Raw genomic sequence first — 22,658 nt, 5'->3', positions numbered from 1 at the left:
TTCTGTTGCATTACAGCACATGGTAAAAACATTAACCTGTGATAGTCCCAAGGAGCCGCCCTGCTGCAGCAGCAGGTGAGGACGCTGTTCGTTTAAAACCTCTTCCATCACAGTGAGTGAAAAATGAGATGGAAAACCTTTGCAGACAGGTTTACTGCTTCAAACACAAATTTGCTTGAGGACGGCAGTTTTCCACCGTTCCTTCGCTGGCCCGTAGGCCGCGACTTCCCTGGGGTGCATGGGGGTCCTTTTGACGGCCGGGGTGCGAGGCCGAGGCAGAGCGTTATCCGGATGCAGCCTGCCTTTCGCCTTCTCTGGCTGCGTAAATCAGCAGCAGCTCGCCCAAGAGCGGTGCCAACGCCGGGGCTGCCGCCGTCGGTTCAGCTGATTGGAAAAAGGCGCTGGGGAACGGGATGCTCAGGATTAGTTCCGTTCTTACAAAGAAGCCAGGAGCTGCCACCGAGTTTCTAGGAGCTGATTTTGCCACGACTGCGGGAGATTTTAAAGACGAGAGAAGGGGCTTGAGGATGAACTGTTGTCCGAACTTCTGACAGGGCTTGTCTGGGGTCAAAGTCGTCTGAACGATAAGGGAAAGAAGAATCGGGGGGGGGGGGGGGGAACAGCTATGATAGAGCAAGCTGAGGGAAGAAAAAGCGGCAGGCACCGCCAGAAACAGAGCGGCCCCAGGTCCCCGCCGGCTCCCCCGGGGAGGGGAAGGAGAAGGAGAAGGAAGGGAGCCGCGGCCGAGCCGGCCCCCCTCGGCTGAACGAACGGCGGCGGGGCAGGGGCAGGGGCAGGACCCCCCCGGCAGCCCCGTGGTGGGCGAGGGCAGCCCGCTCGCCTCACGCCAACGGCGTGCAAGCCCGGCGGGCCCCGCGCGGGAAAGCCGTGAGGGCAGCGATCCCCCCGCGGGAGCGGCGGGCGGGGTGACGCGATCCCCGAGGCGCCATCGCCCCGGCGGCACCGCGGAGGGAAACGGCCGCTCGGCCCGGGCGGGCACAGCTGGGCCGCTGAGGGGAGCCCCGCCCCGCCCCGCCCCGCCCCGCCCCGTCCCGTCCGGGGGGGCGGTGCCGAGCTCCGCTCCGGCCGCCTTCACTTCACTTCACTTCGCCTCACCTCACCTCGCCTCACCTCGTCGCCGTGCTCGCCCGCGGAGGCGAGCGGAAGGGCTGCGCGGAGGGACGCGCCTCGCCTCAGGTCGCCTCGCCTCGCCTCTCCTCAGGTCGCCTCGCCTCGCCTCTCCTCACCTCAGGTCGCCCGAGGGTTCGCCATGGGGCGCGGCCCCGCCTGAGCACCTGCCGGCAGCCCCCGCCTCCCCTCAGCCCCCGACGCCGCTATGGAGAGCCCCGCGGGCGGCAGCGCGGCGGCGGCGGAGCCGGCGTACCCCTGCGCGGAGCCGGAGCCGCCGGCGGAGGCGGGCGGCGGGGAGGCGGCGGCCCCGCGGCCGCGGTGCCTGCGGGCCGTGTACGTGCTGAACGACCCGCCCAAGGCGGGGGCCGGGGCGCGGAGCCCCGAGGCCGGGGCGCGGCAGTGCCTGCTGCGGGCTTGCGAGGCCGAGGGGGCCCAGCTCGGCACGGTCAACTTCGGGGAGCTGGACTTCGGCGAGACGGCGGTGCTGGACGCCTTCTACGACGCGGGTGAGCGGGGCGGGCCGGGGCGGGGGGCTGGGGCTCGTCCCTGCCCGGTGCCGGCCGCCTTCGCGGGTGGGGAGGGGAAGGCCCCGTGAAGGTGTTGCCAGAGGCCGGAGGAGAGGGGGAACGGGGCAGAGGTGAGAGGGAGATGGATGCCGGGGGGGTGCGAGAGAAGGAGATGGCTGCCAGGGGACCCTCGCGTAATGGGAGCGAGAGCCCGGTCTTCAGGAGCGTCCTGCCCGCGGAGGAGGAGGGAGAAAGATTCAGGCCCTTGCCCCGGCTCTTTCAGTCACCGTGGCGTGCTGCCCCAGCAGGACTGTGGATCCTGCGGTAGCAACTGAGCCCTAAGGAGTAGCAAAACTCCTGCCGGGGTGTTTTGGTGAGAAGCCCCTTCCAGCTCCCGGCCGGGCTAGGAGCTTGGGGCAAGACATAGCATGAAGACAGAGCAGCCAGAAGCCTGGCTTGGCCAGGGGCTTCACGTCCACAGCTCTAACTCCAGACCTGGATGGTGCAAATCGGCTTGCGTGCAGCCAGGAGCAGAGCGATCCAGCATTGCTCTGAACAAGGGTGCGTAGAAGCTCGTCCTGAGGAAGAAGACTTGTCAGTATTGCCCACCCTGTCCAGGCTCCAGCTGGCAACTGGTGTCTGATGCTTCAAAAGCAAGCTGCTGTCCCTTCTCCACTCAAAAAACACCTGACTGGTTGGGCCCTGTGGCAGAGAATTGTGAGCTTTTTGAGTGAGCAGAGGAAGCCCCTGGGTCAATAGGTATTATTAAAACTAATCAAGGTGAGTATGCGGACACGCTGTAGACACGCAGACATACTTTTTCTCATACCTGTATGAGCAGGCGTTAGGAAGCTGGGGGATTCACAGCCTCCAAAGAGGGAAAGTACTGGTAAGTCCGTGTTGATGTCTGTCTTTTCACAAGAACAACTTTATTTTGCTCATGAGATGTGTTAAAGAATACTTCTTTAAACTTCAGTCTTATTTTAAGTTCTCGTATGACGATGAGTCCACTTCATCCCCTGATAAGTCACCCAAATACTGAGGAACCTCACATACGTTGTTGTTGTTTAACTTCCTAGTCCGGGGGTTTTGGTGTATCTGTGCTAGCAAAGTTAACAAGTGTGTAATAAATAATTCTTTGTGTGTCTTAGTACACAACCATGAAGTAGAAGACACACAACCATGAAGTAGCAATTTCTTTGTGTATCTCCAGTATTTTTGTAGCCGTTCTGAAGGTAAGCATAAAAGTGTACTCATCAATGCAAAATTTTTTCTCTGTTTCTACTAATAGTCCTATTAATGTATTATGCACACACCTGCTCTGCATTGTACTGAGAGCTTGAGACAGTCATTTAAAATGTTTTCTTAAGTTGCTGCATTCTGACATGTGTGCCTCTTCTCTGGGAACATGGCCTACCTTCGCAGACTTCTGCATTCAAGTCATCTTGTAGGACCAAGATCATTTTCTCAGTGATTAATACCACGTTGTGATAGTAAAGTGCCTTGTTACTGGATACTCCTGCAACACACTTCCATCCAGGTTTAGTCAGCAAATACTTTCTATCATTTTTAGTGTCCATTAAAAACTAATTGAATAGTCCTGAACCAGGAATTGTTCCAAAGGAGACTGTTCAAAATAGTCTTTGTGTGGATTTCTTTCCAGTAGCAACATTTTGAGATCAGGCAGGGGGACAACTTTTTAATCTGTGTAATGTATGCCTTTATTTGGCAAACTTCTTGGTCAAAGCATCCTTTAATGATAAGTTACCTGTATTAAGAGAAACTCAAGTGTTAGCATGACTCACCTTTATCAACCAGACCTGCAAGCTGTCAAAAAGCAGAGAGATTTATTTGTCTGTATATATTTTTTTGAAAACGATGCTGAATGTGTTAGTAGTGTTTTAACAATAATTCATTGTCATGGCATCCCAAATTAACTGCCATTAATGGCAATGTTACTCTGAAAATGCAAGCATCCTTAATTAAAAAAAATGTTAAGTATAAACAATCATTTTAACAGGGTATTTATTTTGCTCTTTGTTGTTTTAATATTTTAATAAGTAGCTCTTCTAGCATCAACATTTTTATGAGTTTTTTTGTTCTTGCATTACTGCAGTTACTGTCTCTTTTTTTTTTTTAACTGAACATCTCTGTAGTTCCCTTTTTATCTTTTTTTAAAATAGGTTGTACTGACATTTGCCCCCTCCTTTGGAGTTTTCCCATTTCCTATGGTACATCTAAAATTTAAACTTACAAAGTTGTGCTGACACATTGAGATGAAGTGTCTTTAACTTAGTACTTGCTGCTTCATTTCCTCCTACTACATGCTAGAGATGGGGAAATTTTTGGTTCCTTTAACAGTGTCTTAGGGAATAATTGCATCTTGCTTCATTCTGCAAAGGAACAGAAAGTATCCATTACACTTTTCACTTTATTGTTTCTCTTTTTTGGGGGCTGGGGAGGTAGTATTTTTTTTTTTCTTTTATCTTTCTGGTATTGGCTAGCAGTGGACCTAAATTTCATAGTGGATTTTCACTACCATGGATTTTTAAAGTGCTGCCTCTTTTTTTTCAGTTCTCGTTTTATATACAATGATTGTCATTGTTTCCTGAGAACTTTAGTTACACCCTTCTTGTTTTCTTGCTCTGTGTTGTTTATTGGTGGCTTCTCCCTGTCTCATGTTTTTGAATACATATCAAGCTATTATCCAAAAATGCTGAATCTAAGTGAATTAAGCTAATGTACAGCATGGTAACTAGTGTAGCTGAGCTGGAGGCATATGGTTGTCTTGCTGACTCTGCCGTGGGGATTGTAATCTCTGACAGGAGGGTGAGAACGACAGCTGAGGGCAATAACTTCTTAAATCAACTTCGACAAACCTTCCTGCTGCAATTTATCTTTGCCCCTGGGTGTGACGGTGAACAATGGGGAAGGGGTTAGTGCTCTGATGCTTACCTCAGCAGGCAGGGTTTGCTGTTTTTTTGAGAAATACTTAATATTTTTTTCTTTCTTTTCCCCTGCAACTAGCTCAATGGCTAGGGCTGTGTTTGCTTTAAATCTCAGAAGATGGTATATACCACAGAATACAGAAATGTGAAGAGAAGCAAACCAACCATTTTCAGAATGGGGAGGTGGTGGCTGAGAGGCTTGGTCTGACTGGATTGGATATTGTGCTGCTTTAATACAACAGCAGAGCTGTTGGGACCTGATCTTTTATCTCTGCATGGTGCTGGGCATCTAGAGTGACTACAGGTGTCTCCTGGTTTAACCCCAGCCAGCAACTAAGCACCACACAGCTGCTTGCTCACTTCCCGCCCACCCAGTGGGATGGGGGAGAGAATTGGGGGGTGGGGGGAAGTAAAACTCGTGGGTTGAGATAACAGCTTAATAGGACAGAAAGGAAGAAACTAGTAATGATAATGACAATAATAAGAAGAATTGGAATATACAAAACAAGTGATCCACAATGGAATTGCTCACCGCTTGCTGACCAATGCCCAGCCAGTTCCCAAGCAGCGATTATCCCTCCCAGCCCCACTCCCCCCAGTTTATATACTGGGCATGACATCACATGGTATGGAATACCCCTTTGGCCAGTTTGGGTCAGCTGTCCTGGCTGTGTCCCCTCCCAACTTCTTGTGCCCCTCCAGTCTTCTTGCTGGCTGGGCAGGAGAAGCTGAAAAATCCTTGACCTAAGTCTAAACACACCTTAGCAACAACTGAAAACACCAGTGTGTTATCAACAGTCTTCTCATACTGAACCCAAACCACAACACTAGACCAGCTACTAGAAAGAAAATTAATGCTATCCCAGCTGAAACCAGGACAAGGTATCTCCAGCAAAGTTCTGCGTTGTGCCATCCAACTAAATATTCTGGTAAGAAAACCCTGTAATATACCAGTATTGTAATCCTTTTATATTCAAGTGTGTGAGATGAGTTTTAAATGACAGTAACAAGCCTGATACAATCCATCAAGTCTATATGTCACTATGTTATGATACATCTCAGGTGCTGTGACACATGTGTTACATTGAAGAGGTGTATTTTGCTTTAATGATACTAGTTGGGGTGAATTTCCAACATGAATTCCTCTTGCAGAAATGCTTATTTGTATTCAGAGATTTGCATGCTTTTGCTCAACAGTGAAGAACATTATTTTCTGTCTGTGACCTGTGAAAAATCTATATCAACTCTGTTGCTTTTTCTGTGTGTAACCTGAAAGGCTTCACTTCGGTTCAACTTGCATGTATTCTACGAAATAGCTTGTTTAATATCAGTTGAACAAGCTTAGAAACATGCAAATAAATAACCCTAAATAGGTTATCTGGAATTCATTAACTTTCCTTTGGCATATTTCCATGGGCCAAATGCAAGGTCAGAGCTGTATTCAGAGAATGATGAAGATGTTGAAAAGAAGAAATACACCTTGGTTCTTTAATGAAGAGAGATTCTCTTTTATTACTTCCCCTTTTGGAACTAAAATCTCTTCTTAGTTGTAATGGGTCATATGGAAAGAAATACTGACAGTTCAAAACCAGTACGAGTTCTACCTTTTAATGAAGCTTTGAATGAAGTCATTTGCATCTCTAAAAATCTGGTACTAACCATGCAAATTTGGACTTCTTTCATTGTTCCAAGGTGAGAATATATACATGTGCATGAACAGTCTGTCTGATGTGACTCATTTCTGTGCCATGACTTTTGGATAAACAAAAAAAAAAATTAGGAATACACTTCTTCCCTTGCCGCCCCCCCCCCCTTCTTTCCTCTGCATGAAACTTACTTGCATGAAAAACAATAATGAAACCAAAAAACAACCCAACTTACAACTTTCCATTTTCTCTGGTTGCCTTTTACTCCTCCTGAGCTTAAACATTAAATCTGAGTCAGTTTCCCAAGATCTGACTGTGAACCCTCTGTCACTGGATTTTATAGCTGGAACACTACAGGTGTTTCTAGGCATTGAATCAGCTGAGAAGGAATCTTTTCCCTAAGCATAATACAAATTGTGTGCATTTCTGTTTTGTTTTAATTTACTCTGCAAGTTATATTTTTCACTGTATGATTAAAAGTTTTATTGATTCTCACTAAATAGACTTAGAAGCTTTTATGCCCATTACAGCCCTTACAAATGATGTAGAAATCTGAACATTTAGGGTTATTCTGGAGAGATGAATGACTGCATCTATCTTGAGCTACCTTTCATCTGAAGACCAATTGTCATGCTTGCAGCCCTTGAAAACACTGCAGTTAGGGTGTTTTAATGTTTTATTTTGTTTTTTAAATATTGCTTAAATGTTTTTTGGGAAACAAAACATTTCTGGAATTCTTCATATAAGTAATTGTTGTTCTGATTATTGATAGGAGAAGAACAAAGCGGTGACTGTGCATACCAGTCAGTGAATTCTAAAGGTTGCCTTTTTTGTTGTTGTTTGTTTTGTTTAAGAATGATACACCTGTACAAACATATTTTTCAATATAGTTCCTAAGTTACTGTGAAGGAATCTGCTGTGCCATTTGACCATGAGATGTTCACAAGTAGATTCTGGTTCTGCCTTGTTGCATTTCAAGTTGACTCTTAGTGATATCAGGGAGCTCCTGAAAAGAAGCTGTATGTGAGGCTGACAGGCTTGAGTTGACCGGGGTGGGCACGTGAGGCTGCTTAGGTGGGAGCCTGGTTCCTGGCCACTCATCTCCTTTGTAGTGATTGCATGCTTGTTCAGTCTTGTTATGCTCTGTGTAGCATATTTTTCGTAGGTTTAAGAATTGTTTCTGTAAGACCTGAGGTCACAAAATTAAGTTTTTAAAAAAAAGGAAATATTTGCTTATGTGGTTTAATTACATTGTTTTCATTTCCATCCTCATAAAATAGACAAATTTGCACTTTAATAATACTGCCTTTCCTCAATTAACATTTTCTCTGCATAATTTACTGTGTTTTTACATGGGTCCTAAATGACAGTCTGGGAGTCTGTCAACATAAAGAGGAAATCTGTAATCTAGTTATGAGGTGGGATACCTCAGTTTGGTATGCACAAGTTCCCAGTGCTAATGATAGAGGTGTCTCTTGATGTTTGTTTTTAAAAAAGTATTTGGGAAAAAGAAGAGATTTAGAGTAGGGAAGCGTCCCTTATTTTTGTATGCTATATTCTTAATTCTTAAAGAGAAGAATAAAGGTCTTGGCTTAACCCAGACTTACAAACTTTAGTGTACTGAAATCTTCTTTCTTTCTTTCTTTCCATTGTACTGCCTTTTATTTTATTACTTTTCTTATCTTTTATGTTTCTTTGATCAGAAGATAAAGCTCATCATGATTTTATTTTTTCAAATGTTTTTGATATATGTTGTTGGCCAATGTGTGACCTGTTGGAGATGTGCAGATTTGGCAGTTTCTTTCTGCTTCCCAGCCAAGGTATTCAACATTAAATGATGGGTGACTCTCAAGTGGTTTAGTTTGGATAAATGTCTGAAAGTTTGGAGCTTATCTAAACCTCCTTGGCCTAGAAATTGATTTGCCTGTGGTCGGGGAGGAAGGGACAGCCTTTCTTGTTGAATTCTGTACTTTTCTTAATTTCACTTAGGCCAGATTTTCCCATAAGTAATCTTTTTTTTTGATACTTCATTCCCTTTTATGACCCAGTGTAGGAAGTGCAGAGGTGTAGCAAAAGTTAAATAAAGTTCACCTTTCTCATTTTCCCCCCAACCTACAGGCAAGGTTCAAATTAGGTTCAGGGTTGGGGTGTTTTTTCTGCATGCTCTCTCAACTGGCTGCCTCAGCCCTTGTAAACGTTGCAGTGGAAATAGCCTCATGTGACGCTTGGCACACTGCTAGTGTGGCAGGCAAGTGTGAAGCGCCTGTTTTTAATTTACTCTGCTGTTTCTTCTCCTCTCTGCTGTTAAGTAGGGCGGAGAAATGACAGATTCTGTAGAATTAGTAGGCTTTTTGGCTTGCAGAGAGATTTTAGGAAATAATCTTATCCTTAATGACCTGGCATAGTGAAAAGTATGTATGATGTGAGACATCTACTCATTATGGCTGTTTACTAAGAGAATATAAACAGAGAAAATTATTGAACAGGTATCTTTCTCAGATCATCTGTGATGGGTGGGTATTTTTCTAGTGTACTGGATATGTAGATTAGGAAGCCTTTTTCAATCAGTGGTAATGAATTTGGGAAAAAGTGAGAAGTGGGTGACTTCTGGAATCTCCATTTGCCTAATGTCTGTGAATAACAAAAAGGGAAACAAATGTTGATTATTTAAATACTCTTTGAGAAGTTTTGAATGCTGCTTCATTAGTATTCATTTGGGTATAAAGACTGAATGAGCACATGGGAAGTGCAAATATCTGTCTTTTCTGAGGTAGTATTCAGGCATATTGATTGCTCTGTAGATGCTTAGCTATTTTGCAGATAGAAGACTGCAGATGCTAAATCAGAGGCTATTTGAGTTGTAACTTATGCCGAGGTACAAGTGGATGATAGAAGGGAATAGCTGAGGGAAAATATTAGGAATTTTCTTCTCTCTAAAGAGAGGTTTGTTACAAACTACCTTTAAAATGAGGGCTCTGTTTTTCAAAGCCACTTTTCGTGTTCCAGTGGGATATTTCGATTTTTTTTTTTTTTTTTTTTTCCCCTCTGAAAATCAGAATCTTAACTGTATGGTCACCAAGTCCATCTCTGAAATCTCAGTTTATGTGACCAGGCTAACATCATGCAGCAGCTGTGGAGTAGAAAGAAGCAGGGATGGAATTCAGTTTTGCAGGCAAGCATTCAGCTGCTTAAGCCATGATACAACCCTTTCCCTTCCTGCAATCTTGTCAGTCCCTGTCGTGGTGTGACTGCTCATCTTATGCAGCCACTGAGGCGGGTGGGCACTGCTTTGTTCACCACATAGCCCACAGTCACTTGTCTGCTATGAGCTATGCTTTTTAAAAAAAGTTTCTTAGAATGTTAAGATTCTTCAGCATATTTTAACAATAATTAGGTAGTGAGTATAGAGTATTTCACACTATATATTGTCTTTTTAAAGGAAGGATTGTTTTTCCTGAAACTTACAGTGATTAATAGTTGCTTTTTACATTATACATGGTCAAATGATGGATATCAACCTGTGATAGCAAATTGCTTTAATTTGGGGGTGGTTTGGGGGGTTTTTTGTTGGTTTTTTTTTTTACTTTTGTTGAGTGCATGCTTACAAGGTTTAAACAACAGCCACCGTAAATTTAAGTACTTTATTTTGGCACTCAAGAAATATGATTATAAAACAGTGTGGATGACCATATCTAAGAGGTGTTTGTGTGTGTACTATATGAGGCCAGAGTCTTTTCTACTACTTACAGAATTGGATTTTTTTACTTACAGATGCAAGTGTGGTGTATTATATGATATGTAAAAAATGCATGTTCATGAAATTAAGTTTTCAACCTTTATTTCTTTCAATTGTTGTAAAATATAACAGTTTCTTAAAGTACTTTTCCAGGTGGCTAGTGGGAAGCTGGTAGCTGATACCACTCACAGGACTGATTAGCTGCAGTGACAGATCTTCTATCTGCTACTGTGCTAGCACTAAGCTAGGCAAAAATTATCAAGTTAAATATGGGTTGAGGGATAAGGGGAGAATAGAATGGGAAGAGAGAGAATCGGAGACTGTGGGTTACGGGAAGGAGGTAGGAGTTGCAGGCAGGCGTGAGTATCCATCTACCTGAGCCATGAAACTGCTTAAATGGCTAAGATCCAAGTGATGAGATCTCTCTCAATTTCTAAGCCGAGAGCTTGAAGGCTGTAATTTTACCAAGAAATGCTATAAATATTGATCTCTTGTGCATCTCACAACTTTCAGAATTCATTTATTAGCAGTGTGCAGACCTTGGCAGGACCCATCTGATACAGTTGTGGTTGGTAACTAAAGATCTGTGACTTTGATTGTGGTCCCAGAGTGGGTAAATTTTTACAATCCTTCCTCAAGGAAGAGTGGCTGTGCAAAGGGGTGTGTACTGGGTGAGTTTTCAGTGACGGTGTGTGTGGACATTCTTTTTTTGACTGTGATCTCTCACACCACTGTGAGTTAGTGCCCTTGGACTTAAGGCTGTGTTGTTCCCAGGACCTCACAAGCTATGGTATGAAAGGGAGGAAAAAAAAAAAAAAGATAAGTCTGTTACTAGCTTTAGTACGAATGTCATTGCCTTACAGGGAAATGTAATGCTTGTATTTGGCTTGAAGGTAATTTTACTGAGAATTTAACTTGCGTATAAACTTCATCCATAGGCCGGGAGGTTATAGTCAATGCTTCAATGTAACTCAACAATCAGATTATATGGGTGGCAGAAAAGACTCTGGGCTGAGATAGTACATGCAAACACACTTCTAAAAACAGTCATCCACACAGTTGTATAATCATATTTAAGTGCCAAAGCAAAGAGTGTCATAAGCTGGGATTCACAAATGAGCTCCCAATTTATGGAAAAATCAAGCAAGAGTTAGGTGTTTCAGAGACTCCTTTGGAAATCTTAGCTGAGGGTTTGAATTGTGACAATCCTTCCTTTTCTTTCTCACAGACAGAGAGACTGCAGTTATAGTACTGATGAGAAAGAGCTGTAGTCCTTCTCTGTTGGCCACCAGTTCATTGGTCAGCTGGTGGGAACATCTGCAGGGAAATATCTGCTGAGGTAGTACCGTTCTTGACTGAAATCCCTTGATGGTTAATGAAATTCTTCAAAGCAGAGCTGCGAGGCTCTGTGGAGGGAGTTCATAGCACGCTTCAGTGTGGGTGTCTGCAGTTGGCTTTGACTCACTATATAGTGGAGAGAAACGGGCACTTCTGGGCTGCAGTTCATCTCATCCTAAAGTAGACTTCTGACAGATCAGATGAATGGTGCTCTAAAGTGCTTTTCCTCTCTCTGTGCTGACAATGGAGGGAGTGAGGACTGGCTCATCTGAGACCAAACATCTCCCTTGTGACTCTGACCAACTGACTGCTGAAATCTTAGCTTTGGAACGAGCAGCGTTTCATGAGGCTAACAAGAGTACTTCCAGACAGCCTGACTTGTCTGACAGATTTCTGTTTTGGTGCTTGGAAGCACTAAGCCTTCTTAATTTGGCATGAGAGGATGTTTAACATTGGCCAGAAAAATAAGTTCTCCAACACAAATGACTGGGTTGTTTTTAATTAAGTCTTTTATAAAGAAAAAAACCAACCTGAAGCAAAGACTGGCAAAGTTAAAAAGGACTGAAAGCAAAGTTTTGTCATGGAAAACATTAAGCAACTTCTAAGCTTAGGCATACACAGTTTACAGTGAATTATATATTTCCTAACTTCTGCAATTCATATTGTAAGAAAAGTTCTTTGAGGATTAGTTCTTTGTTTCCTTCTTTCCCTAAACTGCCAACTATACAAAAAATGTTTTCTGCTCTGCTGAATGGCAGGTTATTTTCAGGTGTTTCAGTATTCCACTCATACTGTATTTTTCTCCTTCATACTTGTGCAAAAGGATTAAAAAAGCATTCTAAGTTTGGATGCCCTATGTATTACATTAACTGCACTACTTTTCTTCCCACACCAGTTCTTGTGGGTGCTAGTTGTATTCTGTTTTGGCAGAGTCTGAGAGACTATCTTTAAAGATCAGTTAAAGAAGTAATAAGCACAGGCATGCCCTTGACACAATTTTTGCTTTTCTGGATCGGTAGAAATGCTTTCTTAATGTAGTGCCTTGCCTTGTTTGAAACTTACTATGAATTTAATAAAGCTTTTGCTTTTGGTGTCCAACATTTTTGGAAGGTTCCTTGCTTCCATTTAACAAAAAAGTTCCTAATATGCAATTTTAGGGGAAAGAATTGAAGGCTTCATTTGATGTATCTAATGAATAAGGAAACCCCAAAACATAAAAATAAATGAGAACTCAGGTTATAGATCAACCCCTAGAACTGGCAGTGTTGCTCACCTGCTGTAATTTGTTCTGTTCCTTTTAACTAAAGTGCAATTTCTTGGGTGATTTAATTTTTGGAACAGGTGGTTATTTTGATATTAAGGAATATGTATCATTATAAATATGGCACAAATACTTTGTTATAGTTTAGAAAAATTAATAGTTTTAGATACTAGTTTCTCCTGAGTTGCAATAAATGCCACTGGAGCATGAAAAATATGTTCTAGTGCTATTTTTAATGTGTGTTTGTGTACCAGAGGACAGATGAAAGATGCAGTATCTGAGTACAACTGTAAAGTAACACCACAGTGCTAACGTGATGAGTGGCTGTAATGTTTGGGTCTGAATGTAACCCTGTTGTGGAGTTCATTGCATGAAATGGGTACTTATACAGAATTATGAAAGTCAGAGATGAGCACTGGCCCCTCAGTCTTGTCCATGCTGTTGTTTTGGATGGTTGTCTGATTTTCGGTGTACCCTGAGGGTCGATTTTGCTGGACGAGAATTGCCAGTGAATGTTATAATGTCGTATGTTACTGAGATAGCCTAACACTAAAATTTTCAAATGTTGTTGCCGAAGGCTGTATTTGAAATCGAAAAGACAAAAGGTTACAGGCGAGAACTACCTCATGAACAAGAAGTTTCTTTCTGGTAAATGTTTGAAATTAATATGGGTTTTGTATGCCTTACCTACATTAAAATGCTTTCAGGCTCTGTGTACACGTTGCTGTGCTGGTTGCATTCATTACTGGTTTCACTCCAGCTACGTGTGCCTCTGTTTCTTCCACACTGGATTATTTTTCTGGCTGCTTCTTTGGACTTCACGTTTCACCACGTGCAGGCTGGCTATCCAAAAAGTGCTCATTCTGTGCCATTTCAGGCTGCTGAGGGTTCTCCCAGTGGTTTCAATGGAAGCTGTATGAGGCACTTTTGTGATCTATACATGGAAAAATTAGTGTACCACCTTCCTTATCTCCACTTTCAGAGCGTAATCCACGCTACAGCTTTGCTTGATAAGTTCTAACCATTCTGGTAGTTTAAAAACTGCTGTCTTTCAGCTTTTTGCCTTGGGAGCCGAGAGGCTTGAGTTTGAGTGCTCCAAACTTTTTAGGTGCATAGGAAGGAGGAGATACTTTGCTGGGCCACATGAAAAAGACTCTAGCATGCACCCAAATGCTGTAGTTAGAAACAGACTTGGATGTCAACTCTTCCTCCTCCTCCATGTGGATGCACCTGCTTTCCAAACAAAGGCAGTGGGTCAGCTGGATCCGGCCTGTGAAGTGCCAGTTGGACCACTTTGCTTAACACAGCTGTTCCCAGATTTGTCTCTGGAGGAGGGACACTGCTGGTTTTAATGTTTTTGTGTCTTAAAGGGAGCAAGCACTAATTGTTGTAGTTAGTGATGCTGCCATATAGTGGAAAGGCTCATCTGAAAATTAAAGTTTTTCGGTTTCTTTCCTAGCAACAGCAGGGTTCTGGATTTGCCTGGTCCTTTCAGGAAAGTTATTTAACAGCCGACTTTCCTTAGCCAAGAATGCTGCTTCTGGTCAGCTAATACACAGTTGAATTTACCTCTTCAGCACTCACAGTATTCACATTCACAGAGCAGAATGACTTCTTGGGGAAGGATGTGAAACTGCTTGCCAGAGCAAGATTTGACACACAGGAAGGAAAAAATGCAAAAGAAAGGTCTGACTTTGCCCCTTGGGTTTGCTGTTCTGATAACGCTGGCTTTTATAAGGGCCCCAATTGTTAGGCTTTTTGCCCTTGCCTTCCATTTTGCTAGGTGAGAGGAGCAGAACTGATACATTTTGGTGTGTGGTGCACCTTTCTCACTAGTAGATCATTTTGTAACATAAAACCTGTGGCAGATGAAGGTAAGATTAAAGCCACATCTGAGTAAAAGGCAACTGACAAGCTCAGTCTGAGAACACAAGTTAGAGGTGTGGCCCTGGTTTTGATAAAACAACATGTGCCTGAAATGGCCACTTTACAACAGTCCTTTTGTTTTCCTGAGCAAACAGACAAATGATGGCCGAGCACATTTCAGAATTTTTGCCATTTGATGCCCAGGTTTTCAGAATTCCTAAAGCACTTAACAAATCCATTAGAGCTGTCAAAAGTGAGATATATCTAAGTTTAGATTTTGCTTCATTTTATAATTAGAGTGGGTGTGGATGGATAATACACCAAAATTGGAATCTAACTTTCTCTGTTGTCTTCCCAAGATAATCATCCTTTAAAAACAGTGAATTAAAAATTATTTGGCCAATATTAAAATTGTCGTCTTTCTCCAATTTGTGATTGGTGTCATTAATAAAATCCCCAAATCCCACTGTTTTTTCTTCAGCGCTTACTATATGTGAACAGAAAGAAATCTTCTTTTTTCCCAAATTAATATGAGGATTCATACCTAATTTAATTCTTAAATTTCCTGTCCTTTGAGTTCTCAATTCCTTTGGCCTGTGAACTAAACGCTCATTCCAAAGGAAGTGCCCTCACTGTATCAAAAAGTTTCAGGCCTCCAGTGTGCATGCTTGTGTTTCCTTCTCTGAAATAGGAAGTAGGCTGAAGCTTGTAGGCTGACTCCAGCCACAACTGAATTCTTGTGCAAAAGGTGATTGCAGCTTATAAGAACAACCTTCCTTCTTAAAGGTGCTTCGTAAGCAATTTCTAAATTGTTACAGTTAATTTTAATTTTACTATTTATACAAAAGTGCAGGACTTGGTTTTAGTCTACTGGAAGTTAAGCTTAGTCTGATATATATGAAATGATTTAAAAAATGCTATTTAGGGTATATTAAAGTTGAGAGCGTTGTGCTTTTTGTTTAAAATGCAGGGTATGTTAAAGTTGAGAGTATTGTGCCTTTTGTTTTACCTTAGGTGAAAGCTGCAAAGGATTCCTGGTTTTCAAATGCACTTCAAATTTTACCATAATTGTTTCCCTATAAACACTTTGGCATTTTCTCCTTTAAAGGACCATGCAGTCATGCAGTGCAGAAAAAAAATTGAATGTGCATCCTGAAGTTATGGGTTCTTGAAGATAGTTATGATGATTGATTTTTTTTTTTTTTTTTTTGTTAGGAGCATTGGTGGTGTTCTGAAGAATAATTTTGAGTTTCCTCCAGTGGATTTCAAGGATAACACATTTGTTTATTTACTAACTATGAAGGACACTAATGCAAAAGTCAATAATCTGAAGGAATAGTAATCTGAAAGTTTGTAATTTACCAGGATGCTAGTGAATACGAAGGGGCAGAATTCTGCATTTTCCTCCAATAAGGTTTCTATTATCATGTTAAGTTTGGTATTATTTTTTTAATCTATTATGTATAGATAGGTTCCAAATGCTGAAAAATAATGAATCCATAATAATGGCCTAAGGTTCTTGTTCTCCACATGGGTAAGGCTGGATGGAGGTGAGTCTTAGATTAGGAGTTGAAAGCAGTACAGACTTTTTCTGACATTTTCTTCTGTTAGGCCTCCTAGATTCCATTTAACTTTCAGCATTTTTCAGGCTATTTCTTCATTTTGTCTTGTTTACTACTTTTAACTTCTAAATCCCCAAACCTGGTACCAAAATTTTCCTTTTGTTATTGCTAGCAGTGCCATAAATGATACAACAGTCACATGAAGACTTGTGATTTGCGTAGATCATTAAATTATATGATGCCTTCAGGTGCATTCCAGATAGAGATGTAAGTCCTCTGGTTTTAACCCGTGTAATAATGATTTTCCTGTTGAATTATTTATTAGTTTCACAGTCTCCTGTTTTACCACAAGTAATGATCTCTAATCTCATTTCAGTTGTCATAGTTATTTATCTCTTCCTCTGTCTGGTCTCTTAAGACATGCTAGTGTTAAGATATATAAACTGTAGTATAAGAAATTATTTATGTGCCATCTGTTGCAACAATGCAGACACCTAATCAAGATTGTACTAGTAATACTGATGAATTACCTTAATGCACTAAAAAATATACACATAGCATAATTGTTTTACAATGGAAACAAAAGCTTAGACGAACTGCAATCAGATACTTAATAAAGTGAGATCAGTTTGGGGGTTTGTGACAAAAGAGAACTATTTTCAGGGTGAAAATAGTTTCATACACAACCACGAGAAAACAAAAAGAGTTTAAAAGATCTTTTATGCTTAAGAAGAAATGAGGAAGGACACATTTTTATGGGCATGTTCTTTTAAATGTGAGTTGCTGCTGCAGAAACAAAGCAATGAGTTTAAATGTTCTGTTGCAGAATCATCCAAAACTGGTCATGTGCAACATTAAGCACTTCTCTACCCTCCACATCCTCCAGTGCATGCATTGTAGAGATCACTGGAAGCCTTCACTTGGAAGCCTTCTGTCTTTACAGAGGGGCTGTACCTTCCCCTGCTCTTTCATTCTGAACATAGGAAACCATATCCGTTGGTCTTTTAGACCTATGTGAAATGTTTCATTATTGTATAAAATTCCTCATTCATGAAAAGATTTGATCAAAGTTGACATTAGCTCTTGCTTCATGCTTGTCTATAATGGAGGAGGTTGAACCTAAGTTTGGGACCTTACAGTGTGCAGTGTACTAAGAATTTTGCCCATGCTGTAGGGAGCTGGCTAAACACGAACTGGAAAGATTATCAGTAGGTTGTGCAGGATTTGAGGTTCTACAGGAATAAAGGGATTTTCTCGTGTTGCCATGATTTTGTGTTGGGGTTTTGGTTTTTTTGGGGGGGAGGAGGTGTGTTTGGATTTTTGTGGTGTTTGCTTGTTTTGTTGGGTTTGGGTTGTTTGTTTTTCTCTTGAATGGTGATGTTTTGGTCTTAAGACAGGTCATTGTCTTTGGATTCAAAATGTTCCTTGTGCTTTAACAGGGAGTGTGTTAGTAACCAGAGGGACTGGCTGACCCCAGTGTGGTGTGCTAGCATAGCCTGATGGAATTGTACTGGAGTGTATGTTCATGGCAGGCTTTTCCAAGAACTTGCATACTAAGTATGGGATATTGATTCTTGTGATGTGTAACCTCGGTGAAGCCCAGGTAAACCGACTGCTGTGTTTGGATCTTATACATCAGACCTGCTTTTAGATTTCTTGTTTACTAGTAGCTCACCCTTCTCTGTCATTCCCCTTAGGTACAGACACTGTCTGTTACCCCTTTGGAGATGTAAGATTTACTGCCCAGCTGCACTGAGTCTCTGGAATCTGTTTTGAACCTCAGACTCCCCTATGGTTTCAACACCAAGGCTCTAGTCTTATGAATACTTTGGATTTAAGTTCATTCATCTATCCCATAGTGGTGAAAGCAGACAGATACATAGATACAGACCTTTAAAAAGCTTTAAAGCCAGATTTTCTTAGGTAGCACAGAGTATATAAGAATCAAGCTAAAAAACTCAGCATTAAATGTCCACTTCTCCAGTGACCTCTTCTCTCTGTACTGGTGTTTAGGCTTATATGAGAACCAAATGGTGAACTGAGAATCTTTTGCCTGTATCTCAGCTGTTCTGCATAATATGGGGTATTTCTCTTTAGCTCTCTGTATAAGTAATCTTCCACTGACGTCAATTTTTTTACTTCTATTTCTGACTGGAATACTACCCAAGAGCAGTGAAAGTCTTGCTCTGGCCACTTGTGGTTGAATCCCCTCATTCCTGCACCCCCCATCTTGAATATCTTGCCTGTAGCTTTTGAAAGTCAACTTTCACAGTAATTTCTTTTTCTACTGTTTAGGAATTTCCTGTTCTCCAAAGCTCAGACTCTTAAGACAAACTTGGTCTTGCAGTTTTCCCTAATTTTCTGCTACTTTATTGTTCTTGGAGGTTCCACCTGAATGTTTGGAGCCTTCTGTCCTCTTGGGCGTTCAGGCTGTCAGGACTAGTTCAAAGAGAAGATACAGAACTGCTGCTTTACCTGAGGCATTCCTGATGCAGTGATTTCAAAACCTCAAGCAGAATTCATAAACTCTGCCTCCCCGTTACTCTAACACTGTGATAATTTCCCGAGTAGGTTGTTATCTTTTATATGAATGGTAAAATTTACTTGTACTGTGAAAAAATGATCCTTATTTGAATATATTGATTTTGTCTGTCCAAATATATGTTTAATTTCAGGATTTATTTTAAATCCTGTGTAAGAATAAAATTGGTTTTAAGATGATTATTTTTTTAGCACTTTACACCCTCCCTCTCTCATTTCAGATGTTGCAGTTGTGGACATGAGCGATATTTCCAAGCAGCCATCACTGTTCTACCACCTTGGCGTGCGTGAAAGCTTTGACATGGCCAATAATGTTATACTCTACCATGACACTGATGCTGACACTGCTCAATCTCTCAAAGTAAGGTTCTTGCTTCAAAATCTGCTTCATTTCAGAAATATCTTTAAATACCTGATCCTGCAAATGCTTGTGTTTTTCTGAAACTTCCATTGCATGTGATTTCCTGATAGCTACATAACAAAATCATGCTAAGAAAAACAGCTGCTAGCAAAAATAGTAATGATTAAAATAGTATAAAAGCTTGTTTATAAGAAAAGATCCATAGTATGGTACTGCTTTTGCTTCAGATAGTTAGACTTGGAAGTGAGAGTGCAGGTCTGACTTTTTCCTTCCTTTCCCTCTTTTAATTAGAGTACATGTAGGAAAATGTTATGGCCTGTATAATAACGATGCTTGAACAAGGGCTGTATTGCAACCTACTCCTGCTATTGAAGTACTTCTGTTGGATGAGGTTTGTATCTCCTAGGTGCGGAGTAGCTAAGACTACAGGAATGGCCTTTTTATTGCTGTTCAAAGATAAAAAAAGAGATCCTCACCAAATCTTTTTATAGGCCTGTTGTTCATTTTTATAGTAGGATAATACATGCTATACACTTAAGTCCTGAAATTGCTGTTCTGGATGCAAGTCATACATTGGGGATGCAAGTCACATATTGTGGATGTTTCTGTCTTTCTCAGTGCTGGTTCTCTTTGGTTTAGATCACATTTGGATTTATCCTCTGTATCATCACCTACTGCTGCTTTTAATATCATCCATTTTCTTGTTACCTTCATTGGGAGCAGTGTTGTTCATACTTTGTGGTTTTGCTCCTTATTTTGAGTTATTGCCCCTTACTACTTTATATTTTTCACACCAACAGTGTCCAAAAATCCTTTTGGAATTCTCCAGCCTCTCTTGATCGTACAAGAATATTAAGTTTAATCCTAATTTTCTGAGTCTCCTTCTCTTTTCCCAGAAAAGCTCTGTTCTGTCACAGCTTCTTGGTCCTCTTTTGTGCTCTCAATGTCATTGATTTTACTGTGATGTGTCTAGTATCCCATACTTCCTTTCTTCAGGTGGTGGTCCACGTACACGTTCATATTCTGTGTGACCTAGAGTCACAAGAACTCGGAGCTGGAGCCTCTCACACTTTGCTCAAAGAGATTATCCATATGGAGCTGCTCTAAGGCTTACTTGTATGCCCTCCATTCCTCTAGCAAATCTGGGCGGGCAGGGATACAACTTTTCATCCTGCATTGGTAATATACCTGACTGCAAAGAGATCTTTCATTTTTATTTTTCATTAACACATTTTTATCTTTCTTTTATGCTGTCACTCAGATGTTGTGATCAACTTAGTCCTCCCAAGGATGTGCCAAAGTTTGGGAACACAGGCTAGTCATCTTCTATTTGTCTCTGCCTAGTGAGGACCACTGTGAATAGCTTTGATTTCTGTACTTTGTGCTAAGCCCATACACAAGCACCTGCTCCATAACGGGAGTGCTGAATGACCTCCAGGGTTACATCCATCCATCGGCTGGATCTTCAGACTGATTGTTGCCAGAACTTGCAAGTCTTTGCACTGTCAGTTCTGGGACTTTTCTTCTAAGGATGTAAAGCTCAAGGACAAGTCTGGGGGCCTGGGAACACTGGAGCCTGACTGGGTCACTTCAGGCTAGAAAAGCTATTATCTGCCTTCATCTGTCTTCTGCTAGGAACTCTGTCAGTGTCGCTGATCTCTTCCTCATCTCCCAGTTGTTTGCATAACCTCCTCGGCCTATGTAGGCCCCTGCATATCTTACTATGGGATCAGAAGGCTTGATTTATGTTGCTGGAACCAAGTGGAAGAGATCCTCTGGATCAAGCAGGGCACTGGGATGTAGTTCAGTCCTACCCTGATGTCCTTTATACCTCTTCTGCAATTGAGCCCCAGTTCATTGTTGGATACCATTGAAATATGCTAATACACCTTTCTTAGGAATAGTTCAGAAGGTAGATAGGGATTGTTCTTGGGGTCTTTCAGTGAAGAACAGTTCATGACACATTTCATGGCATAGGTGCTGGGTAGTTTTCGGAAGAGTTCATTTCTCCCTGCTGAGAAAGGTCTTTATCTGCAGTAGATAAAGCTCTACCAGAGTTACTCGCTTAGTTAGGTGGACATACTAATTTTCAGATATACGATATTTCAGATGTCTTAGCCTTCCATCACTTTTTCTGAGGTATTTTATTGGGCTTAAAGAGTTTAAGTTAATTAGTAATTCTGTTTAGGTTTTGGTACCTTAATATGTGCTTCTGACCATCTGCTGGTGTTTTTTTATTCTCAGGTTTATGACTAATTTGGTCAGGGTTTTTTTCCCTCCCCTTCAGAAATTTATTACTTGGACCTAGGTTGCTGTGCATGCCTTTTAAGAGTGGCTAGCCTAAGTGTTATAAAGGCAGTATTCATGGCTGCTATTACTGCTACTGGGAAGATCTGTGAAGTTCAGCAGCCTGAGTTTATATAGTTTATTTCTTAGGACCCGTCCTGAAATTCTCCCAAGAGTTGTCTCTTCAGTTTCACCAGTGTACATTCCAAAGCAACCTAGTTCCAAGCATATAAAAGAATATATAATCCAGATTTCAATATATAATCCAGATTTCAAGAGGGCCATATTTGCAAAACTAAACTCCTTAGATGGCCCCTAATATTTTGTCTGTTGTTGAGGAAAAGGGTGAATGGGCATGATAAGTTCTGTACAGTGGTGGTTCAAGTGGATTTCAGGCTGTCAGATGTGAAGTTGCTTAAGCAGAATCATCTTAGGTTGTCAGAGCACATACAATTAAATTACATCAATAACTTTGCTTAGAAAAAAGTCTATATCTAACATTTGTAGTGTGATTTCCCTGGAGATCTCTTTAGTTTCACCAAACAGTGTTCACTGAACAGGTAAACCATCACTAGAAGGAGGAAGAAGTTACTTACCAGAAACTGGTTTACATGCCCATTAGTTTATCATCTGCCTCATAGTTTCAATATCTCTCTTTAGATTTTGAGGGGAGAAGAATTAGGATGTAGGAGGAATGTGTTGGTCTGTGCCCATCCAGATAGGAAAGGGGCCTAGGTATGTTAAGGATACTCTTTCAGAGAAAAAAAAATCTCCAGCTTTGAATGATTTTGTCTCACAAATGCCTGGAGTGTGACTGGGTATGGGGAGTACCCAGCCTGAGAAACTCCGGTTACTGGCAAGTACAACTTTCTTCATCTTATAGGCTCTTCTTTAAATAGGTTTCTTCTTTGAATCATTAATCTTTTCCTAACCTCAACTACTAAGACTTTTCTTGATGTTGTTCTGTCTCTCTACTTGGAATTTTCTGTGGCAGGAAATATGGATTACGCTGTGAAGAACACATCTGTATGTGTGTATATTTATATGTATACCAGTTATTTTTATTGGAAGTAATAATTCCCAGTAAAAATGGATAAAAATTTTTATTCTCTTTTTTTCCCCCCCCCAGGATATGGTATCTCAGAAAAACACAGTAAGTATTAAATCCACATTCATTTTAAAACACAAAATGAAAATACTACATTTAAAGTGACTCTAATAACAAAGCTGCCAAGCATATATATGCTCTATATGATTGAAGGAAGTCTGTTTTACCTATATATAATTGAAACTAGTGGAAATCTTGTTGAAAATCTTGTTGACTTCCTTTCCAAAGTAAAGCTAGATTTAAAAATTACTTTTCTTTAGAAGTTCCTTTTTAAGTTCTAGAAAAGTGCTAGTAGGTATACGTTATATATCTAGGTTGATTCTCAAAATGTAAACTCAGAAATTCAGTCTTTCTCCCTCTACCACTTT

At 41.4% G+C, this 22,658-nt stretch overlaps 1 protein-coding gene across 8 annotated transcripts in view; it reads left to right on the top strand.

Moving 5' to 3' along the window:
• The first annotated feature begins 1,093 nt into the window (after positions 1–1,093).
• MAP3K15 (mitogen-activated protein kinase kinase kinase 15) overlaps positions 1,094–22,658 on the top strand; it is a 100,027-nt gene continuing 78,462 nt past the window's right edge. For 2 of the 8 annotated variants that reach the window (XR_012651222.1, XM_075033401.1), the window contains exons 1-3: positions 1,094–1,637; positions 18,757–18,896; positions 22,312–22,335. Coding sequence is in view for 7 of the 8 variants with exons in the window: in XM_075033401.1 (XP_074889502.1) it covers positions 1,337–1,637; positions 18,757–18,896; positions 22,312–22,335 (465 nt within the window). In the remaining variant the exon portion in view is untranslated. Of the gene's footprint in view, positions 1,638–4,154; positions 5,515–18,756; positions 18,897–19,187; positions 19,288–22,311; positions 22,336–22,658 lie in introns of those variants that run through there. The other 6 variants (XM_075033394.1, XM_075033396.1, XM_075033395.1 and 3 more) reach the window with 6 other exon arrangements.

Source organism: Buteo buteo, chromosome 8 (assembly GCF_964188355.1).
Source record: "Buteo buteo chromosome 8, bButBut1.hap1.1, whole genome shotgun sequence".
Classification (NCBI taxonomy): domain Eukaryota; kingdom Metazoa; phylum Chordata; class Aves; order Accipitriformes; family Accipitridae; genus Buteo; species Buteo buteo.
The sequence above is the reverse complement of the archived record's forward strand: the minus strand, read 5'-3'. Positions and strand labels throughout refer to the sequence as shown.